The 18,146-nt window shown below is 36.7% G+C and overlaps 1 protein-coding gene across 7 annotated transcripts in view; it reads left to right on the forward strand.

Moving 5' to 3' along the window:
* The window catches only part of PTPN13 (protein tyrosine phosphatase non-receptor type 13), a 231,141-nt gene that overhangs the window by 91,309 nt on the left and 121,686 nt on the right, over positions 1-18,146 (forward strand). For all 7 annotated transcript variants that reach the window (XM_078445941.2, XM_060655667.3, XM_060655665.2 and 4 more), the window contains exons 3-5: positions 1,558-1,736; positions 14,463-14,528; positions 16,765-16,950. In XM_078445941.2, the coding sequence (XP_078302067.1) occupies positions 1,558-1,736; positions 14,463-14,528; positions 16,765-16,950 (431 nt within the window). The remainder of the gene's footprint in view (positions 1-1,557; positions 1,737-14,462; positions 14,529-16,764; positions 16,951-18,146) is intronic.

Consider the following 18,146-nt stretch of genomic DNA (forward strand, 5'->3'; position numbering starts at 1 on the left):
TATAATTTCAATTCTTGTAAACTTATGAAGGGCTGTTTTGTGACCCAGTATATGATCTATCTTGGAGAATGTTCCATGTGCACTCGAGAAGAAAGTATATTCTGTTGCTTTGGGATGCAGAGTTCTAAATATATCTGTCAAGTCCATCTGATCCAATGTATCATTCAGGGCCCTTGTTTCTTTATTGACTGTGTGTCTAGATGATCTATCCATTTCTGTAAGTGGGGTGTTAAAGTCCCCTGCAATGACCACATTCTTATCAATAAGGTTGCTTATGTTTATGAGTAATTGTTTTATATATCTGGGGGCTCGGGTATTTGGCGCATAGACATTTATAATAGTTAGCTCTTCCTGGTGGATAGACCCTGTGATTATTATATAATGCCCTTCTTCATCTCTTGTTACAGCCTTTAATTTAAAGTCTAGTTTGTCTGATATAAGTATGGCTACTCCAGCTTTCTTTTGGCTTCCAGGAGCATGATAAATAGTTCTCCATCCCCTCACTCTCAATCTAAAGGTGTCCTCAGATCTAAAATGAGTCTCTTGTAGACAGCAAATAGATGGGTCTTGTTTTTTTATCCATTCTGATACCCTATGTCTTTTAGTTGGCGCATTTAATCCATTTACATTCAGTGTTATTATAGAAAGATATGGGTTTAGAGTCATTGTGATGTCTGTATGTTTTATGCTTGTAGTGATGTCTCTGGTACTTTGTCTCACAGGATCCCCCTTAGGATCTCTTGTAGGGCTGGTTTCGTGGTGACAAATTCCTAAGGAATTTTTTTTAATGCTTTTAAACATGAGCTCTTAGGCACCACACAGGCAAGCATTGAAACAAAAAATTGTTAGAGACCCCAATGATCACATTTGCTAGTACAGAAGCTGCCTGAAGTTCTAGTGAAATGAACAAACACAAACAAAACAAAAATTAGAATTCAGACAAATACATATTTTGTTGCAAAACAAGAGACTTTCATATAGTTGAGACTTTGCTAATTCCAAATCTGATGAATGGTCAAAGAAATTATTTTTTATGTTTGACAACACTATAGTCTAAATCAGGAAATCTTACTTAGCATAGGGTCCATAAAAGGGCTATAGGGAGATCCATGAATCTCTTTTGTGTACAGTTTTATATTTTTTATCCATTTCCATGAAAAAGAGACCATACTTTTCACCAGATCCTCAAAAGAATCCATGATCCCCCCCAAAGTTTAAGAACTACTTGATCCTTGTGCACATTTGTATCACTGCGGTAAAGTTTTTGAACCACATTTAATTCTCATGACTGACAGTGAAAATCTGTATTTCTACTTTCTAAGGTTTACCATCTAAGTTTTAAAAGATTAAGTCCAACCAAGGTGGTGTTGCTGGTAATGCTAGTAGCAGCAGATACGTGAAACCCACTCTGTTTGTAGCATATTGATTTGGTGTTTGTCACTGCACTTGGACACAATATGCATAGGCTGGGATAGTCATTTAAATGATCTATACTTTGATTATAATTTTAAGCAGTTTTTTTTTTTTTTCTTTTTATTCTATGTGGTTACAAACCAGTAAGCGTGGCTGATCCTGCTGCCCTTGGTTTCATCATTTCTCCATGGTCTCTGCTGTTGCTGCCATCTGGTAGTGTGTCCTTTACAGATGAAAATATTTCCAATCAGGATCTTCGCGCATTCACCGCACCAGAAGTTCTTCAAAATCAATCACTAACTTCTCTCTCGGATGTTGAAAAGGTAACTGTTAAGTGTTTTTAGCTTGGTTTTGTTTTTTTATTTTGGGTGGGGGTAGGAAAAGTAAAAGACCCTGGGCTACCCTCCCTCCACCCTCTGAAAAAGAGCCACTGAATTTTAAATGATCATGTATTCCAAGAAGTGCGTATTTATTTTGTGTGAGAATAGTTTTATAAAAATTTATGGATCTAAGAAACAATATTTTTTATTAGTAAGGTGAGCCATTATTAAGTCATGTTTAAAAATACTAAATGCCTGCTGTGTTTAAAGCACTGTATTTGTGAGGAAGATGCAAAAATAACTAGAGAATTGATCCTGATCAATGTGTATAGAACAACCTGTAATATATGGATTAAAATAAATATACGGGGTAGACTATTTTAGAATGTTGGAAGAGGAGCAGTTAATTTTTAGCTTAGAATGATATCACAGGAAAGGTAGCATTTGTGTTGGGCTATGAAGAATGAGTAGAATTTAGAAAAGTAAAAATAAGTAGATGTGAACGTTCCACTCAAGGTTGTTGGTATATGCAATGATAAGAGATAAAAAATTGTCCACTATGATAAGGGAATGTTTGGTTAGACTAGCTAGGCTAGAGCATTAGGTACCTGGAAGCCTGTGGTTAAAGAGAAGGAGACTATTAAATCAGAATAAAGAAGACTTTGAATACCAGTACTTGAGACTTTCTTCTGAGGCATATTTTCAGGAGAGTGATTATGATGTGACTTGTGATTTTAGAGGGGAAGTTTGACAAAAGTGTGGATAACTAGATAAGATGAAAGATTATATAGGGATTGTATTAGATAGGAATATATACAATATACAAAGTCTATACTACACACATCTATACACACATAACAAAATGTATAGGAATTGTGTAGAAATCTAATAAGGGACTTTTAATAATCTGGGGAAAGAGCTGAAAATCATGTGATGCCTTGGGAATATAAAGGCATGGATAAAAGGGATACAATGGAAGCAAAGCTCACAGTTTGACAATTCATTTGATGGAACAATTAAGGAAAAGTTCATGATGGAAATATCCAGTCTGAGGATGGCAATAGCATTGACATCAGATCTCATTTCATTGTCAAGGCTATGAAAAAATTATATATATATATATATATATATATATATATATATATATATATATATTATATAGCAGCTTGCGATAATTTAGATATGGAACTCTGGAGAATTAAGAACTGGGTATGAATATTATTTCCCTTACATTATTCCACATAAGTGTAAAAACTAACATAATAATTTCCTGGTAGTAAAACCTAAAAGTTTGTGCATTTTTTTTTAATGTTTATTTATTTTTGAGAGAGAGACAGAATGTGAGTGGGTTAGGGGCAGACAGAGAGGGAGACAGAATCCGAAACAGGCTCCAGGCTGCGAGCTGTCAGCACAGAGCCCGACGCGGGGCTTGAGCTCACAAGCCGCTAGATCATGACCTGAGCTGAAGTCGGCCGCTCAACCGACTGAGCCACCCAGGCGCCCCAAAAAGTTTGTGCATTTAAAATTTTGATATACATTGCCTAATTTCCATGTAAAAGGAATTGTACTAATTTATCCTTCCATCCTATCACTGTCAGTGAACGTTTCCCTTTTCAGAGAGGGAGAGAGAGAAGGAAAGAGGAGGAGAAAGCGTGTGTATTTGTGTATGTGTGTGTGCGTGCATACATGTGTATTGATTAAGCTAGAAGAAGGCATCTTGATTTGAGCCATTGTGTTTCTAAAAGAAGACTAAATAGAATTGGTAGAAAATCCAGGTTTATCTACCCAGTTTATCTACTCCATGAACTGCTTAAGAATTTTGGGAGTGTTGGTCATTGTTATAGATCATGAGAGTATTCAAATGTACTGGTAGTGTTTTATTAAGCTGGATAGCACATATATAGTTATTTACTGTTATTATTTAAATAGCATGCATTCATTCTGTACATTCTGTATGTGTGGTTCATTTAATAATAAACTTTTAAAAGATAGAAGGTAATTAGAACATTGGAAATAGGCATAGTGTGTGTGCAAATTATTTAACACTTGATATCTCTAGATCTTAATTGAACTCCAGGATATCTACAAACCAGTGAAATGGCAAACTAAGTTTTGCATGTTTGAGCATGTTCAGAGAAGGGTGTCCATAACTTTATCAGTCTCTCAAGTGGATCTGGTGACCTCTGCAATAGAGTAAAGCCATGGATGTCTTAGTTTTGAAAACTTCTACTGAATTATAATAGGGTTTTTTCAAATTATGAAAAGTTTTGCACAGTGGTTTATGAATTCTTTCTGGAAGGCATTTAAAATCCACAATAGAAGAAAAAAGTGCTTAGTAAAACTTTTAGGTGCACAAGTGCCTTTCTAATTTGCATAAGGCTTTCCCATTTTGCCCTGTGATGTCAGGATACCCAAACAAGTAAACTGCCTTGTGTTTAGGTTAAATTGTTAGAGCACATGGTTGAGAAAGTGATTGAAGCCTGCCTCTTAACTAGACTAAGTTTTAGGAGCCAGAGCTGAGATGGGATGGGTGTGGTATTGTTGCCATTACTGTGGTAAAGTAAAGTTGATTTATTTGTGAATCTAATGGGAACTTCTGTTTACCTCATCTCATGCCTTAAAAGCTCCAGTGCAATTCTAAGTATGAAGAAAATCAAAGACAAGTTTTTTGATCCCATTCCTGTTTGCAATATAAGTATAAAGCAAAGATCAGAGGAGTAGTCTTATATTCTAGTATTCTTTTTGGGGAGTGGAGCAAAAGGAATTACATTTATTTGACCACTAATGGCCAATAAATTCATGGAAACTTACTAATTTCACATTGTGGTGTGAAAATTAAAATTAAAAAGCACTATTCTAGTATTATGATTTTTTTTTTAATTTTTTTTATTAACGTTTATTTATTTTTGAGACAGAGAGAGACAGAGCATGAATGGGGAAGGGGCAGAGAGAGAGGAAGACACAGAATCGGAAGCAGGCTCCAGGCTCTGAGCCATCAGCCCAGAGCCTGACGCGGGGCTCAAACTCACGGACCACGAGATCGTGACCTGAGCTGAAGTCGGACGCTTAACCGACTGAGCCACCCAGGCGCCCCTCTCTAGTATTATGATTTTAATGGGGCAGGGGTGTACTGAAAAAGAGGACGGTAACTGCATTTCACAACTTTTATGAGTTAAGGATATGTCATTAACTAGTATGCAATACATTCTTGCTATTGATAGTATATATCAATATTTTTTTAAATAATACTCGATGCCTAGCACAGTATTGTGAATAACAATGAGTATTTGGTAAGATCTTGATGCATAAAAATGTTTTCTTCATTCAATGGAACTTGTTTTGTAAACTGTATATGTACAGCTGTATGAAAAAATTTACCTCAACTACCAGCTCTATAAATAGGCACTTTCATTTATTTGCCTTAAAGTTTTACTTTTCAAGATAACATGCCTCTTTAAAAACTCGACAGGTTTATACAGGTCACACTAAGATTTTTGATCCTCTGGCTTTTCTGTCTTACTGGTAATTGTTCACTTCCTGCTTGCATGGTACATGCTGTGCTTAATTTGGCAGTTCTTTTGAAATCAATTTGATGGGATTGGAACCCGAGACAAATTCTTGTTGTGATTTGTCTTCAAGAATATTGATATACTCCAGGGATTTGTACTATATCCCTGATAAACTAAAGGAATCTTAGTTTAAGTGTTTATTGCCACTAATTTGTAATCTAAATATCAGGAATTGTGGCCCCTATCATCTCTGTTCTTCTTGAAAATCAAGGGTCATCTTTATAAGAACAATACTGGAAATTTGCTTCTCTAACCTTAGCAGAAGCTTCAACTGAACTTGTCAAAAAAGACCAGGGGCGCCTGGCTGGCTCAGTTGGTGGACTGTGTGACTTTTGATCGAGCCCCACATTTGGTAGAGATTACTTAAAAATAAAATCTTTAGGAGTGCCTGGATGGCTCAGTAGGTTAAGCATCCAAATCTTGATTTCAGCTCAGGTCATGATCTCACAGTTTGTGGGATTGAGCCAGCATTGAGCTCTGCACTGACAGCACAGAACTTGCTTGGAATTCTCTCTCTTCTCTGTCTCTGCCCCTCCCCCTGCCCATGCACGTGTTCTTACTCTCTCTCTCTCAAAATAAATAAACATTAAAAATTAATTAATTAAATCTTAAAAAAAAAAAGACCGAATATCTTTACCCCCATTATACTATACTTACTCCATATTAAATCTTATTAATGCATCCTTTCTCCCCTCCTTCTCCTTTGTTTATTCATTCACCCATAAATTTGATAAGTATACTTATTATATGACAGGCACTATGCAGATCACTAAAGAAGAAACTCCAGGACTGTCTAGTACCAGAGTCCAATATGCAGTAACACAATTAGATTGAAAACTTTAAATACTGGGGTTGTGGAGATGTCTACCTCACACCTACTAGGATGGCAACTATCAAAAGAACAGAAAATAGTGTTAATCAAGGATGCAGAGAAATTGGAAGCTTTGTGCACTGTTTTTAGAAATGTAAAATGATGCAACCAATATGGAAAATAGTACAGAGTTTCCTGTGTGATTACTGTGTAATCCAATAATCTCACCTCTAGGTACATATCCAAAAGAATTCAAAGCAAGATCTTGAAGAGATATTTGCATATCCATGTTTATTGCAGCTGTATTCTTAATACCCAAGAAGTTGAAGCAACTCAAATGTCCATTGATGGATGAATGGATAAAGAAAATGTGGCACGGGTAAATGTGGCAGGGGTAACTCAGTCGTTTAAGCATCCGTCTTCGATTCAGGTCATGATCTTGTGGTTCATGAGTTCAAGACCCACATCGGATTCTGCTGACAGCTCAGAGCCTGGAGCCTGCTTCAGATTCCATGTCTCCCCCTGTCTCTTTCCCTCCACCACTCACGCTCTGTCTCTCTCTCAAAGATGAACATTAAAAAAAAAAAAAATGTGGCATATACATCCAATGGAGTATTATGCAGCTTTTAAAAAGAAGGAAATCCTGTCACATGCTGCAACATGGGTGACCCTTTGGACATTATGCTAAACAAATAAGCCAATCACAAAAAGACAAATACTCTCTGATTATACTCATGTTACATATATAAACTAGTCAAACCTTAGAAACAGAAAGTAGAAATGTAGTTACCCAAGGCTGGTGAGTGGCTGAAGGAGGAATTTATGTTTAGTATATACAGAGTTTCAGTTTTGCAAGATAAAAAACTTTGAGAGATCTGGTATACAACAAAGTGAATATGCTAACACTGCTGAACTGTACACTTAAAAATGATTAAAATGGTAAATTTAATGTTATATTTTGTACCACAATTTTTTTAAAGAGTCAAATGCTATGGTTGTGATAGGTACAGAGCTCTATACAAATTTAGTTCTTTTTATTTTTTTTAATTTTTTTTTTTTTTTTTTTACTGTTTTTATTTATTTTTGAGGCAGAGAGAGACAGAGCATGAGCGGGGGAGGGGCAGAGACAGAGGGAGACACAGAATCGGAAGCGGGCTCCAGGCTCTGACCTGTCAGCACAGAGCCCGGCGCGGGGCTCCAACTCATGGAGTGTGAGATCATGACCTGAGCTGAAGTCGGACGCTCAACCGACTGAGCCACCCAAGCGCCCCTAAATTTAGTTCTTTTTAAAGTATCATCACCTCTGCTAAGTGAAATAAGCCATACAGAGAAAGACAGATACCATATGGTTTCACTCTTATGTGGATCCTGAGAAACTTAACAGAAACCCATGGGGGAGGGGAAGAAAAAAAAAAAAAAAAAGAGGTTAGAGTGGGAGAGAGCCAAAGCATAAGAGACTGTTAAAAACTGAGAACAAACTGAGGGTTGATGGGGGGTGGGAGGGAGGGGAGGGTGGGTGATGGGTATTGAGGAGGGCACCTTTTGGGATGAGCACTGGGTGTTGTATGGAAACCAATTTGACAATCGATTTCATATATTAAATAAAAAAAAAATTCTCTGAAAAAAAAATAAATAAAGTATCATCACCTCAATATACCATGTTCCACTAGCTAATAAACTAATCTCTGGTAATATGTTATTCAGAGCTAATGGCATTATGTGGTACTCTTGTCAGGTAATATAGTTTCATCATATTGGTCTTTTAGTATATAGGGTCTTATATACTTGAATAATTCTTATGATGGAAACTTAAACCATGAAAGAGAGACACAGGAGACCAAAATAGACCCTGAAATATCCCATTTCAGCAGATTCCTGAGGCCAGTCTATAATGAGTGGGTCTCCTCCAGATACTCATGGTCTGTAGTGTATATAAACTAATGTTTCAAGCCCTACAATAGCTTAGAGTAAACTAAGTTGTCAGATAGGTTAAGATAGTAGTATATATCAGAAACTAGCTGAATGTACTTCTCAAATATCTAAAGTGTGGTGAGATGTAGAAGGTAATGGGTGAGGGGAACAGGTTAATTTTAAAACTAGAAAATGCCAACCTGCTGATTTGAGATTTCAAAATAATTGGGGGCGGGGGGGGGAGGTACCCCCTCCCAGGAAGTACAGAAAGAAAAGAAGAGTTATGACCAAGTAAATTTTTACAATTGTTTTATATATTAGGATCCTAACCCATGATACCCTTCAAAGTCAAAGGAATGGATTCAGGAGGCCATTAAAATTTTTTTAATTATATGCCAAGAAAATATGAATACATGTATTTTTCTGGATAGAGGGCTCTTGGCTTTTATCAGATTCTTGTTTATTTTTATTTATTTTTTTATATGAAATTTATTGTCAAATTGGTTTCCTCTTTTTTAAAGGCTAAACATCCATGACTATCTGCTGCTAGCTCCCAAACTTATGTATCTTTTTTTTTTTTTTTAATGCTTATTCATTTTTTCAGAGACAGAGCATGAGCAGGGGAGGGGCAGAGAGAGAGGGAGACACAGAATCTGAAGCAGGCTCCAGGCTCTGAGCTGTCAGCATAGAGCCTGATGCAGGTCTTGAACCCACAGACCGCAAGATCATGACCCGAGCCAATATTGAACACCCAACCAACCGAGCCACCCAGGCACCCCTCAAGTTTATATATCTTTAACACAAAGCTCTTTAATTTAAATATACAGCCACATGTTAGATATATTCACCAGAATGTCCCACAGGCATCTCAGATTCACTAGATCTGAAACTAAATATCTTTTCACACACTGGAAGCTTTCTCCTCTTTTGTGTGCTCCCTGTAAATAAATAGGCCATCATTTCCCCACTTTGCAAGAAAGACTCTTAAGATGTCATTCTTAACTTTTCATTCACTTCAGGCCCTCGTCCCTAAATCTAGTCAGTGATTAATTCCTATTGATTCTAATTCTTCAGTGTCTCTCACATCCATCTATTTCTATTAGTCCTCAGTGCCTCTACTTTGTCCGGTCCATCATGAATGACCAGTGCTGCAAATACTTTCTAATAATCTCCCTGCCTCCAGTCTTGCCCCTGGCCAGTTCATTCTTTAAACTAGCCAGTGCATTTTTGAAAAATCATATTTGATATTGTCCCTTTGCTGCTTAAAATTATTCAGATTCTTGGGGCGCCTGAGTGGCTCAGTCGGTTAGGCATCCAACTTTGGCTCAGGTCATGATCTTGCAGTTCGTGGGTTCGAGCCCTACGTTGGGCTCTCTGCTGTCAGTGCAGAGCCCGCTTTGGATCCTCTCTCCCTTTCTTTCTGCCTCTCTCTCTCTCTCTCTCTGTCTCCATCTCAAAAATAAATAAACATTAAAAAAATATTTAGATCTGCATTTCACTTGAAGAAACTTTAGACTCCTTACCATGGTCTTTGAGGGTACACTGCACCAGCCTTCTCTCTGAGCAGTCTTTATCTCAAGCTTTATGCCTCAACCATTCTGGATTTACTTCAGTGTGTTGGATGTGCTAAGTGCTTTCTTTCTTCTTAGTCTTTGCACATTCCTTTCCTCCAGCCTCGAATACTCTTTCACATCATCTCAGCTCTTGCCTCATCTCCTCATTGTCTGGCTAACTTTTCCTGTAAATCTAAAGTTTTCTCTTACACTAATTGTAGTCTCTTGTACACCACATTATCTTGTCTTGGTTACTGAAATAGAAGGTTTGAGATGGAAGGGACCCTGTCTCATTATTATAATACTCATTATTATCGCCTCTGCTCTATGCTGGTGGTTCTCAAAGTGTTGTCTCCCAGCCATCAGCATCAGCATCATATGGGAACTTGTTAGAAAAGCAAGTTTTCAGGGACACCTGAGTGGCTCAGTTGGTTGAGCAACAGACATCGGCTCGGGTCATATTCTCACAGTTTGTGAGTTTGAGCCCCGCATCAGTCTTGCTGCTATCAGCACAGAGCCCGCTGTAGATCTTCTGTTCCCCTCTCCCTCTCTGTCTCTCCCCCACTCACACTCTCATGCTCAAAAATAAATAAAACATTCTTTAAAAAAATTTTTTTAAAAAGAAAAGCAAGTTTTCAGACCCCACACCAAATCTACTAAATCAGAGATCACAGAGGTAGGACCCTTATCTGTGTTTTAGCAGATGATTCTGATCTGTGATAAAGTTGGAGAACCATTGCTGCACTCCATATCTGCCTCTTAGGAGATGCTCAGAATTTGTTGAGTGAGCAGAAACAATTAAGGATTTTTTTTTTTCACCCAAAGATATTTATGCTTTATTGCTATTAAATAGAGAGCCACAAAATCTCAAGGGGTTTTGCTAAAAGGAGCTATGTAGCACATATAAAACAGTTCTTATTTCTTCAGAGAGATCACTGGGTGAGAGGGATCTGCATATCAGACTGTAGTATCTTACCCAGTGTCTTATGGTCAGTGAGCCAAAGCTTTGAAGACTTTCCAGCTCCTCTTTACAGAATGGATGTAGAGGTAGAGGGTATTCTTTGAGCCTTCTCAGTGATGACTGTTTCATTATTATCCCATTTTGTTTTTCAACAAATATTTATCAAATGTGGGTTCTGAGTAAAATTTCTGGCTTTGTCACTTGAAAGATGTGTGACCACATGCAACTTGCTTACTGTTCTATGCCTCAAGTGACTTATATATAAAGAGACGATGATATTACTTGCTTCATAGTGTTATTAAAAAGTTAAATAAAATAGTACTTAGAACAGTACTCAGCACAGAGTAAGCACCCACTAAATATTATCTATCTCTATTATATGTCAAGTGTTATTCAAGGTCCTGGGATAGAGTAGTGAATAGGACAAAGTCTTTCCACTGATAGAGTTTACATTCCAGCCCATTATAGCTAACTGTAAAGATAAAAACACATTTTTGTTCCCCATCATTTATATTAACTAGCTCACTCAAGTGCCCTCCTGTCCATGCACGTTTTCTTTGTATCTTTATCTCTGACTCTTCCCTTTTCACATATCCACTTAATTGCCTAAATTTCTTAAGTCCAGTTCCCAAGCCTAGCCATCCTTGTCCTTTCCAATGCCAAAGGCCTGAAAACTAGGATAACTGATGGTAAGTTCCAGTCTGAAAGCCAGCAGGCCTGAGACCCAGAAGAGCTGATGTTCAAGTCCAAAGGCAAGAAAAAAGCTGGGCACCTGGGTGGCTCAGTTGGTTAAGCATCCAATTCTTGATTTCCACTCAGGTCATGATCTCACGATTTCTGGGATCGAGCCCCATGTCAGGCTCTCTGCTGACAGCCAGAGCCTGCTTGGGATTCTCTCTCTCCCTCTCTCTCTGCCCCTCCCCCACTCATGTACACTTTCTCGCTCTCACTCTCTCTGTCACTCAAAATAAATAAACATTAAAAAAATTTTTTTTTTTTAAAGCTTATGTCCTGGTTCAAAGACGGTCTCACAGAAAGATATTTTCTATTCCTCAGGAACGGGTAAACCATTTTATTCTATTCAGCCTTCAGATGATTGGATGAGGCCTACCCACAATAGAAGAGCAATCTACTTTACTCAGTCTACTTAATTATGTGTTCATATTATCCAAAAAACTCTCACAAAAATTCCCAAAATACTATCTAGGCATCCTGTGGTCCAGTCAGGTTGATACATAAAATCAATCATTATAATATATACATAGATGATCAGCAGGTATACAGTTTTATAACCTAATTTTAATAATTGTGCTACTAACTTTATATAGTCATTTATAAAAATTAATATATAGTAACTCATTTGGCATATTGAGAAGTAAATATAATAAAGAATCTTAGAGCACTATCTCAGAATCACAAATCAATATTAACGTGTTAAAAGAAATATATTTGAATATGTAACTAGTTTTTTATGCTAAAGCCATGAAGTATTTTTCATATATGTGGGATTCACATATGAGGTTCTTTGAAAAGAAACCGAAACTGAAATATGCCAATAGCCTGCACTATGCTATCTTAAACTTAATGTACATTTAATTAAGTCCAGCAGGCATGAATTGAATATCTACTGTGTACAAATTCTGTGTTAGTAGTTGAGAGATATACTAAGCTATGTAAAAAACACTTCCTCCAGGAAGACAAACATGGACACATCTTAATTATATTATAGGCAGTATTAGTTAACTCTTTTATTAGAGATGCGAATGAAATATATCTGTACGTGAAAGAGAGAATGCTTTATCCTGTTTGGGAAAATTTATATGGCATACATCTCTCGACCATCAGTAATATGTAGGAATTTTATTGACAGATGGAAAAAAATTCTTAGTAGAAAGAACTGCTCAAGAAAAATTGAGAGAAGGTTTTATTTTGCCAAGAGAAAATTATTTCGTAGTGCTGAAGTGTTTAGGTTGTAATCGGTAGAGGAGTATTACAGAGGAAAACTTATAAATCTGTCTAGAAAATGGAAGTGGAGGCAAGTCAGACTGACTCTTGTTTATCATTATAAAAAATTGGGATTTTTTTTTAAGATGGGAGCTATGAAAATATTTGAAAAGAGGAACAACTTTTCTAATCTGTGATTTGGAATAAATTAGGAGGCAAAGTTAGAGTAGGTTAAAGTGCTGTGAGGTTATAAAGAGCCAGTTTTGTTTGTGCATACCCCACCTATTTCTAAAGAGGATTTGACAGTTTCCAGAATTAAAAAATAAAAATGAGAAAATGAGAGCAAAGTGAAAATAAAGACAAGAAAATAAGATGATGTTGGAATAAGATTGGTGAAAAAAAATACACATAGTAAGGGGCACCTGGGTGGCCCAGTCAGTTAAGCACCCGACTTCGGCTCAGGTCATGATCTCATGGTTCTCGGCTTTGAGCCCCACGTCGGGCTCTGTGCTGACAGCTCAGAGCCTGGAGCCTGCTTTGGATTCTGTGTCTCCCTCTCTCTCTGACCCTCCACTACTCACACTGTGTCCCTCTCTGTCTCTCAAAAATGAATAAACGCTAAAAAAAAATTTTTTTAAATACACATAGTAAGATTACACAGTATTGATAGAGATGGGCTAAAAGTTTAGCTCTGAATTTCTTCACAGGAGGAAAAAATGGGAAATGATTACTTATAGGATTAACTGTCCTCACTTTCATCCCGCTTCCTGTCTCACAGGAAAGAAGTAGAAGCAGTCAGAAGAAACTTTTCCCAGGATCTCACTACCAGATTACTCAGCTAAATTCCCACATTCTCTGCCTCCTTACTACAATTGAGCCACCCTGTGCTTCTCTGTCCCGCCAACTCCTTCCCTGGTGCTGTACCTTCCACCCTCTCCCACTTACTCAACAGTGCTATCCCAGCAACCTTGCTGTCTCCTGCACTTCCAGTTTTCCCTGTTGGATCACTTGTATCAGCAAAAAAAATGTGTTGTTATTTTTTTAATCTTTAAGGAGCAAACAAACAATGCAAGTAAAATCTTTTTTCACCCAACGTCTTCCTCCATCTACCACCCCATCCATTCTTAGTAAGAAAAATGCTAATCAAAATTTCAATTAAAAAAAAAATTTCAGTGAGATTTTTTTTCCCATTTCAGATTGGCAAAAATCTAGATCTTTGTAGCACATACTATAGACAAAAAAAAAATTTGTGAAAAAAAATCTCTTATATGTTGCTGGTAGAAATGCAAAATACTACAACTTCTTTGTAGGAGAATTTAACAATGTGTATCAAAATTACAGATGATTTACTCTTTTATTCATAATCTCTGAGAACCAAGTCAAGAGAAATACCTGCATGTACAAAATGACATCACCTATATCTCTTGTTAAATTAAAAACGCAAGTGCAGAGTAATTTTAAAGTTTCTGACATTTTATAAAAGGGGAAAAATTAAAAGATGTATCTGTGGGGTGCCTGGCTGGCTCAGTCTGTAGAGCATGTGACTCTTGATCTTGGATTCAGGAATTTGAGCCCCACCTTAGTCATAGAGATTATTTAGTTTTAAAAAGAAAGAATACTCAGGTTTCTCTTCAGATCTAATAAATCTTTCACCTTTTATTTAAAAAAAAAATATGCAGTATTAGTGTGAGTTTACATAAAGAAACTTTAAAATAAATAAGAACTAATAAAATTATTGACAGATGATAGGCTAGGAAATAAAGGGGGAAATTTGTTCTGATCATTTCTAGTCTTATTTTCTATTTTAAGTTCTTACATACGTTTATGCAAAGTATGAAATGATTAATTTCTCAAATCATATGTTATACTTTATCTGGGACAAAAAGTCATGAATATATAGTACTTGCTAATTTTTTTAGTACTTGCTAAACTTTTAAATTTTATTTTACCATAATATGATTTTTAAAATTCTATTCCTAGATCCATATTTATTCTCTTGGAATGACATTGTATTGGGGAGCTGATCATGAAGTGCCTCAGAGCCAAGTAAGTCAAATTGTCACATCTGTACAACTTCACCCTTTTTAGAAAGTTCTTCCCTGTATTTATATATGTTCTACAGCATATTATCAGGCACACCAGCATTTCTATGCTGTTCCATTAATAATGTCATACTCTCAGAAAGAAATAATAAAATTCTAAAGACATTACTGTTCTCAGAATGTTCTTGGAATTATATCAGTTGCTACCCAGGTTTCAACAATTTAGTCTGTGAAATGTAGTGGCCTCTTCAAAAATTACAGCAAGTCCACATAATTTCTTCTAATTTAATGACTTATAAGAATGGTTGTAGATGTTGATGATTTCATTCTTGAACTAAAGTGATAACCTTTTTTGATGCAGAAGCATAGGAATAATAGATCTCAAAGTATATGCTTCATTACTTTTTTTTTCTTGTCCCTTCAAAAGTATACTCCGCTAAGCCTATGGCAGCAAACACCATTATTAAAGCAACACTTTCTGAAGTCTTAGGCTCCAATGATCATTGCGCTGTTTCTAGTCCTTATTTTCTAAAATAACTGATTCCTAAAGACCCAATATAAATATAATAACAAATAGTAACTGAAACTATAAAAATAACTTATTTCAGACTATCTAGGTGGCTCAGTGAATTTAGCATGTGACTTTTGATCTCAGCTCAGGTCTTAATCCCAAGGTCATGAGTTCAAGTCCTGCACTGATGTCTGCATTGGGCTCCATGCTGGGCATGAAGCCTACTTAAAAAAAAAAAAAAAAAAAAAAGATAACTATATTTCATCAGAGCAAAGATTTAACATACATAATTAGGTTTTATTTTAGGCATTTAGAAGTCGAAAAGAAAAATAACTAGGTGTAAGGGTTTGTTTTAATTAAATTAAGAAGTAACAGGCTTTGTAGGCTTTTATTCTAAAATCCAGATATCCTAAGATCCGTGAAAGATGGATGATGTCTTCAACTTGGTTCAGTCTCATTTTGTATCATGAAAAACCCTCAGTTTCAACTTGATAAATAGAAGTGAAAAAGTTAAATTATTACTGGATATATTGGTATCATATATTATACAACCTAACATACGTGCAAAATGTGATCACAGCCTATGACTAACACTTTATACTCTTCAGATAACTGAAAATTAAGTCAGTATCAATAATGTATAAATTGGAGAGGAAGTATATAAACTTTCACTAGTATTTTGCTATCAGAAATCATAGTCATTTTGCAAGTATTCAATACCATTTCAAAGTTGAAGCCCCGTCTTGTGTCAGACACTGTACTAGATACTAGGAATAGAATGGCCCGTGCCTGTGGAGTATATCCATGAGTCCAGGCATTAAATAACCAGTTATAACAATGCGTGAATGCTGTGGTAGGGAACTGGAGGGTGCCATGGAACACCAGAGTCAGAGCCTTTAACTAGATTTAGAGGGTTAGGATGTGTTTATTAAAGGACACTGCATCTAAGGTGAGATCTAAAGGATGACATAATATACAAATGGATGAGAAGCGGAAAGGAAGGGTCACAGGGAAAGCATGTTTCAACCAAAGTGGATGTACCAGTTTAAACTCCCAGCAACAGTGCTTTTCTCCTTATCAATATTATCAGTCTTCTTTTTACCCATTCTGTTTAGTCATGTAGTGGCTTCTTTTTGTAGTTTTAATTTGCATTTTTTTGTATGCTTATTGGATATGTGGATATAATGTTCTACAAATCATGTCAACTAATTAAAAAATCTTACATTCCAGTTTCTCTGATTCACCAGCATAATGAGAACTGATATTCAAATGACTTGAGTCATTGCAGTATTTGAAATCTAAGTTATCATGAGAGTATCAAATTATATTTAATATATAATGAATATGTTACATTTTATCAATTGTTAGGAAATCATTTATTCACCCAAAATGTACACACACACTCACATAACTGCTTACCAAAATATTTGAATGACCTAGGAATTCCATTTCTTTATTATACCCTACCCCCCTAGCCCCCCTACCCCAAAAAAACTGTTTTTCTGTAATACTTCCTGTCTTGGGAGATGTGTGTTAACCATCTTCTGCTAATTTTTTGGATTATGAAAAGATAAAATACACTAAAATGTACATACTGCTAGATAAGGAGCTCATTTCTTCCGAGTATTTGAAATGTATTTGGTGTGGTTCCTATGACTCCTGAAATGGCTTGTTTGTTAGATAAGATTTACCCACACTTCTGAAAGTGCCTTTTCTTTCTTTACATTAGCCTATCAAGCTTGGAGATCACCTCAACAGCATACTGCTTGGAATGTGTGAAGATGTTATATATGCTCGAGTTTCTGTCCGGACTGTCCTGGATGCTTGCAGCGCCCACATTAGGAATAGCAACTGTGCACCTTCATTTTCCTACGTGAAACAGTTGGTCAAACTGGTTCTGGGAAATCTTTCTGGGGTAAGCCACAGTTCCGACTGATGCAGATAGTCATATTTTAAAATTTAGCAGAGTATCACAGGATTTTTTTTAAAGATACTATTGGTAGCATTTTCTCAATGAAGATGAGGACAGGAGAGTAAATTTCTTGTTCTAATGTCAATGGTTTATTTGAGATGGCACCTAAAATTTAGAAGCCCAGTCAATGACTTAGTCTCCTGGATTTCATAAGAATTAGTCCTTTTTTTTTAGAACTGTATTCCAACAAGTACTATAGAGTCACAGCATGTTAGAGCTGAAATCATCTGCTCTTCGTCCTTTCTTACATCCTCAGCAAGTGGTTCTGTCTATTATGAAAAATGCACTGACATACAAAATGGGTTTTCACATTAATAACGCACTTTCTGTTGCTCTGTAACCTCTTTCTTGGCCGCTTACTTGTCTGGACAAGGCTATTCCTGAAATCCTCTCCACCCTCTGGGGACACTGTCACCTGATGGGCAGGGGTGATACATGCTTGTATCTCTGCTAGATTGCCCCAAGACCTGGACTCTCCCATTCTCTCTCTTGTCTCAGATGTGAAGAATCCCCAAAATAACACACATGGTATTTATCGTCCCACCTCTGCGTTTCTTGAGCTACATTCTATCCCATTTGCCTAGTTTCCCTTGGTTTCTGATATCTGTTTAGATCCAAACTTCATCTGCTCTTACCCTTTCAAGTGAAGTCCTTCTCCTTCGTGTGGACCACAATTTGCTACTGTCACACAGTGTTCTTGATGGCTTCTTACTTCTTCCCTAGGAGTTCAGCTCTGTCATCTTAACCAGGATGTTGTATGGCTGGCAGGGGTATATCCAAATTCCATGCAGTTTGCCAGTTAACAAGAAACAGGCTCATAGATTCTTCCGGGCAAATGGTTTGTAAACTGTACCCCATGCAGCCTTGGTACTTCTGTAGTGAAAGGAATACAGGTAGTAGAGGCTGAGTGAATGTGATTCTTGGCTGCTGATTTCCCCTCCTTAACTAGAGCTGCCTCCAATTTTAATTGATTTATTTGTTTATATTCCTGCATGTGACTTAAAAAAACAAACAAACAAAGGTAAAACTACTAAAAATCTATGAAAGCCCTCTATCCAGACTAAAGTTTCCCAAATATTTTCAAATATAGTTTTGTTTTTAAAAATTCCTGTGTGGGGATGCCTGCGTGGCTCAGTCAG

This window comes from Panthera onca, chromosome B1 (genome assembly GCF_046562875.1).
Source record: "Panthera onca isolate mPanOnc1 chromosome B1, mPanOnc1 haplotype 2, whole genome shotgun sequence".
Lineage (NCBI taxonomy): Eukaryota > Metazoa > Chordata > Mammalia > Carnivora > Felidae > Panthera > Panthera onca.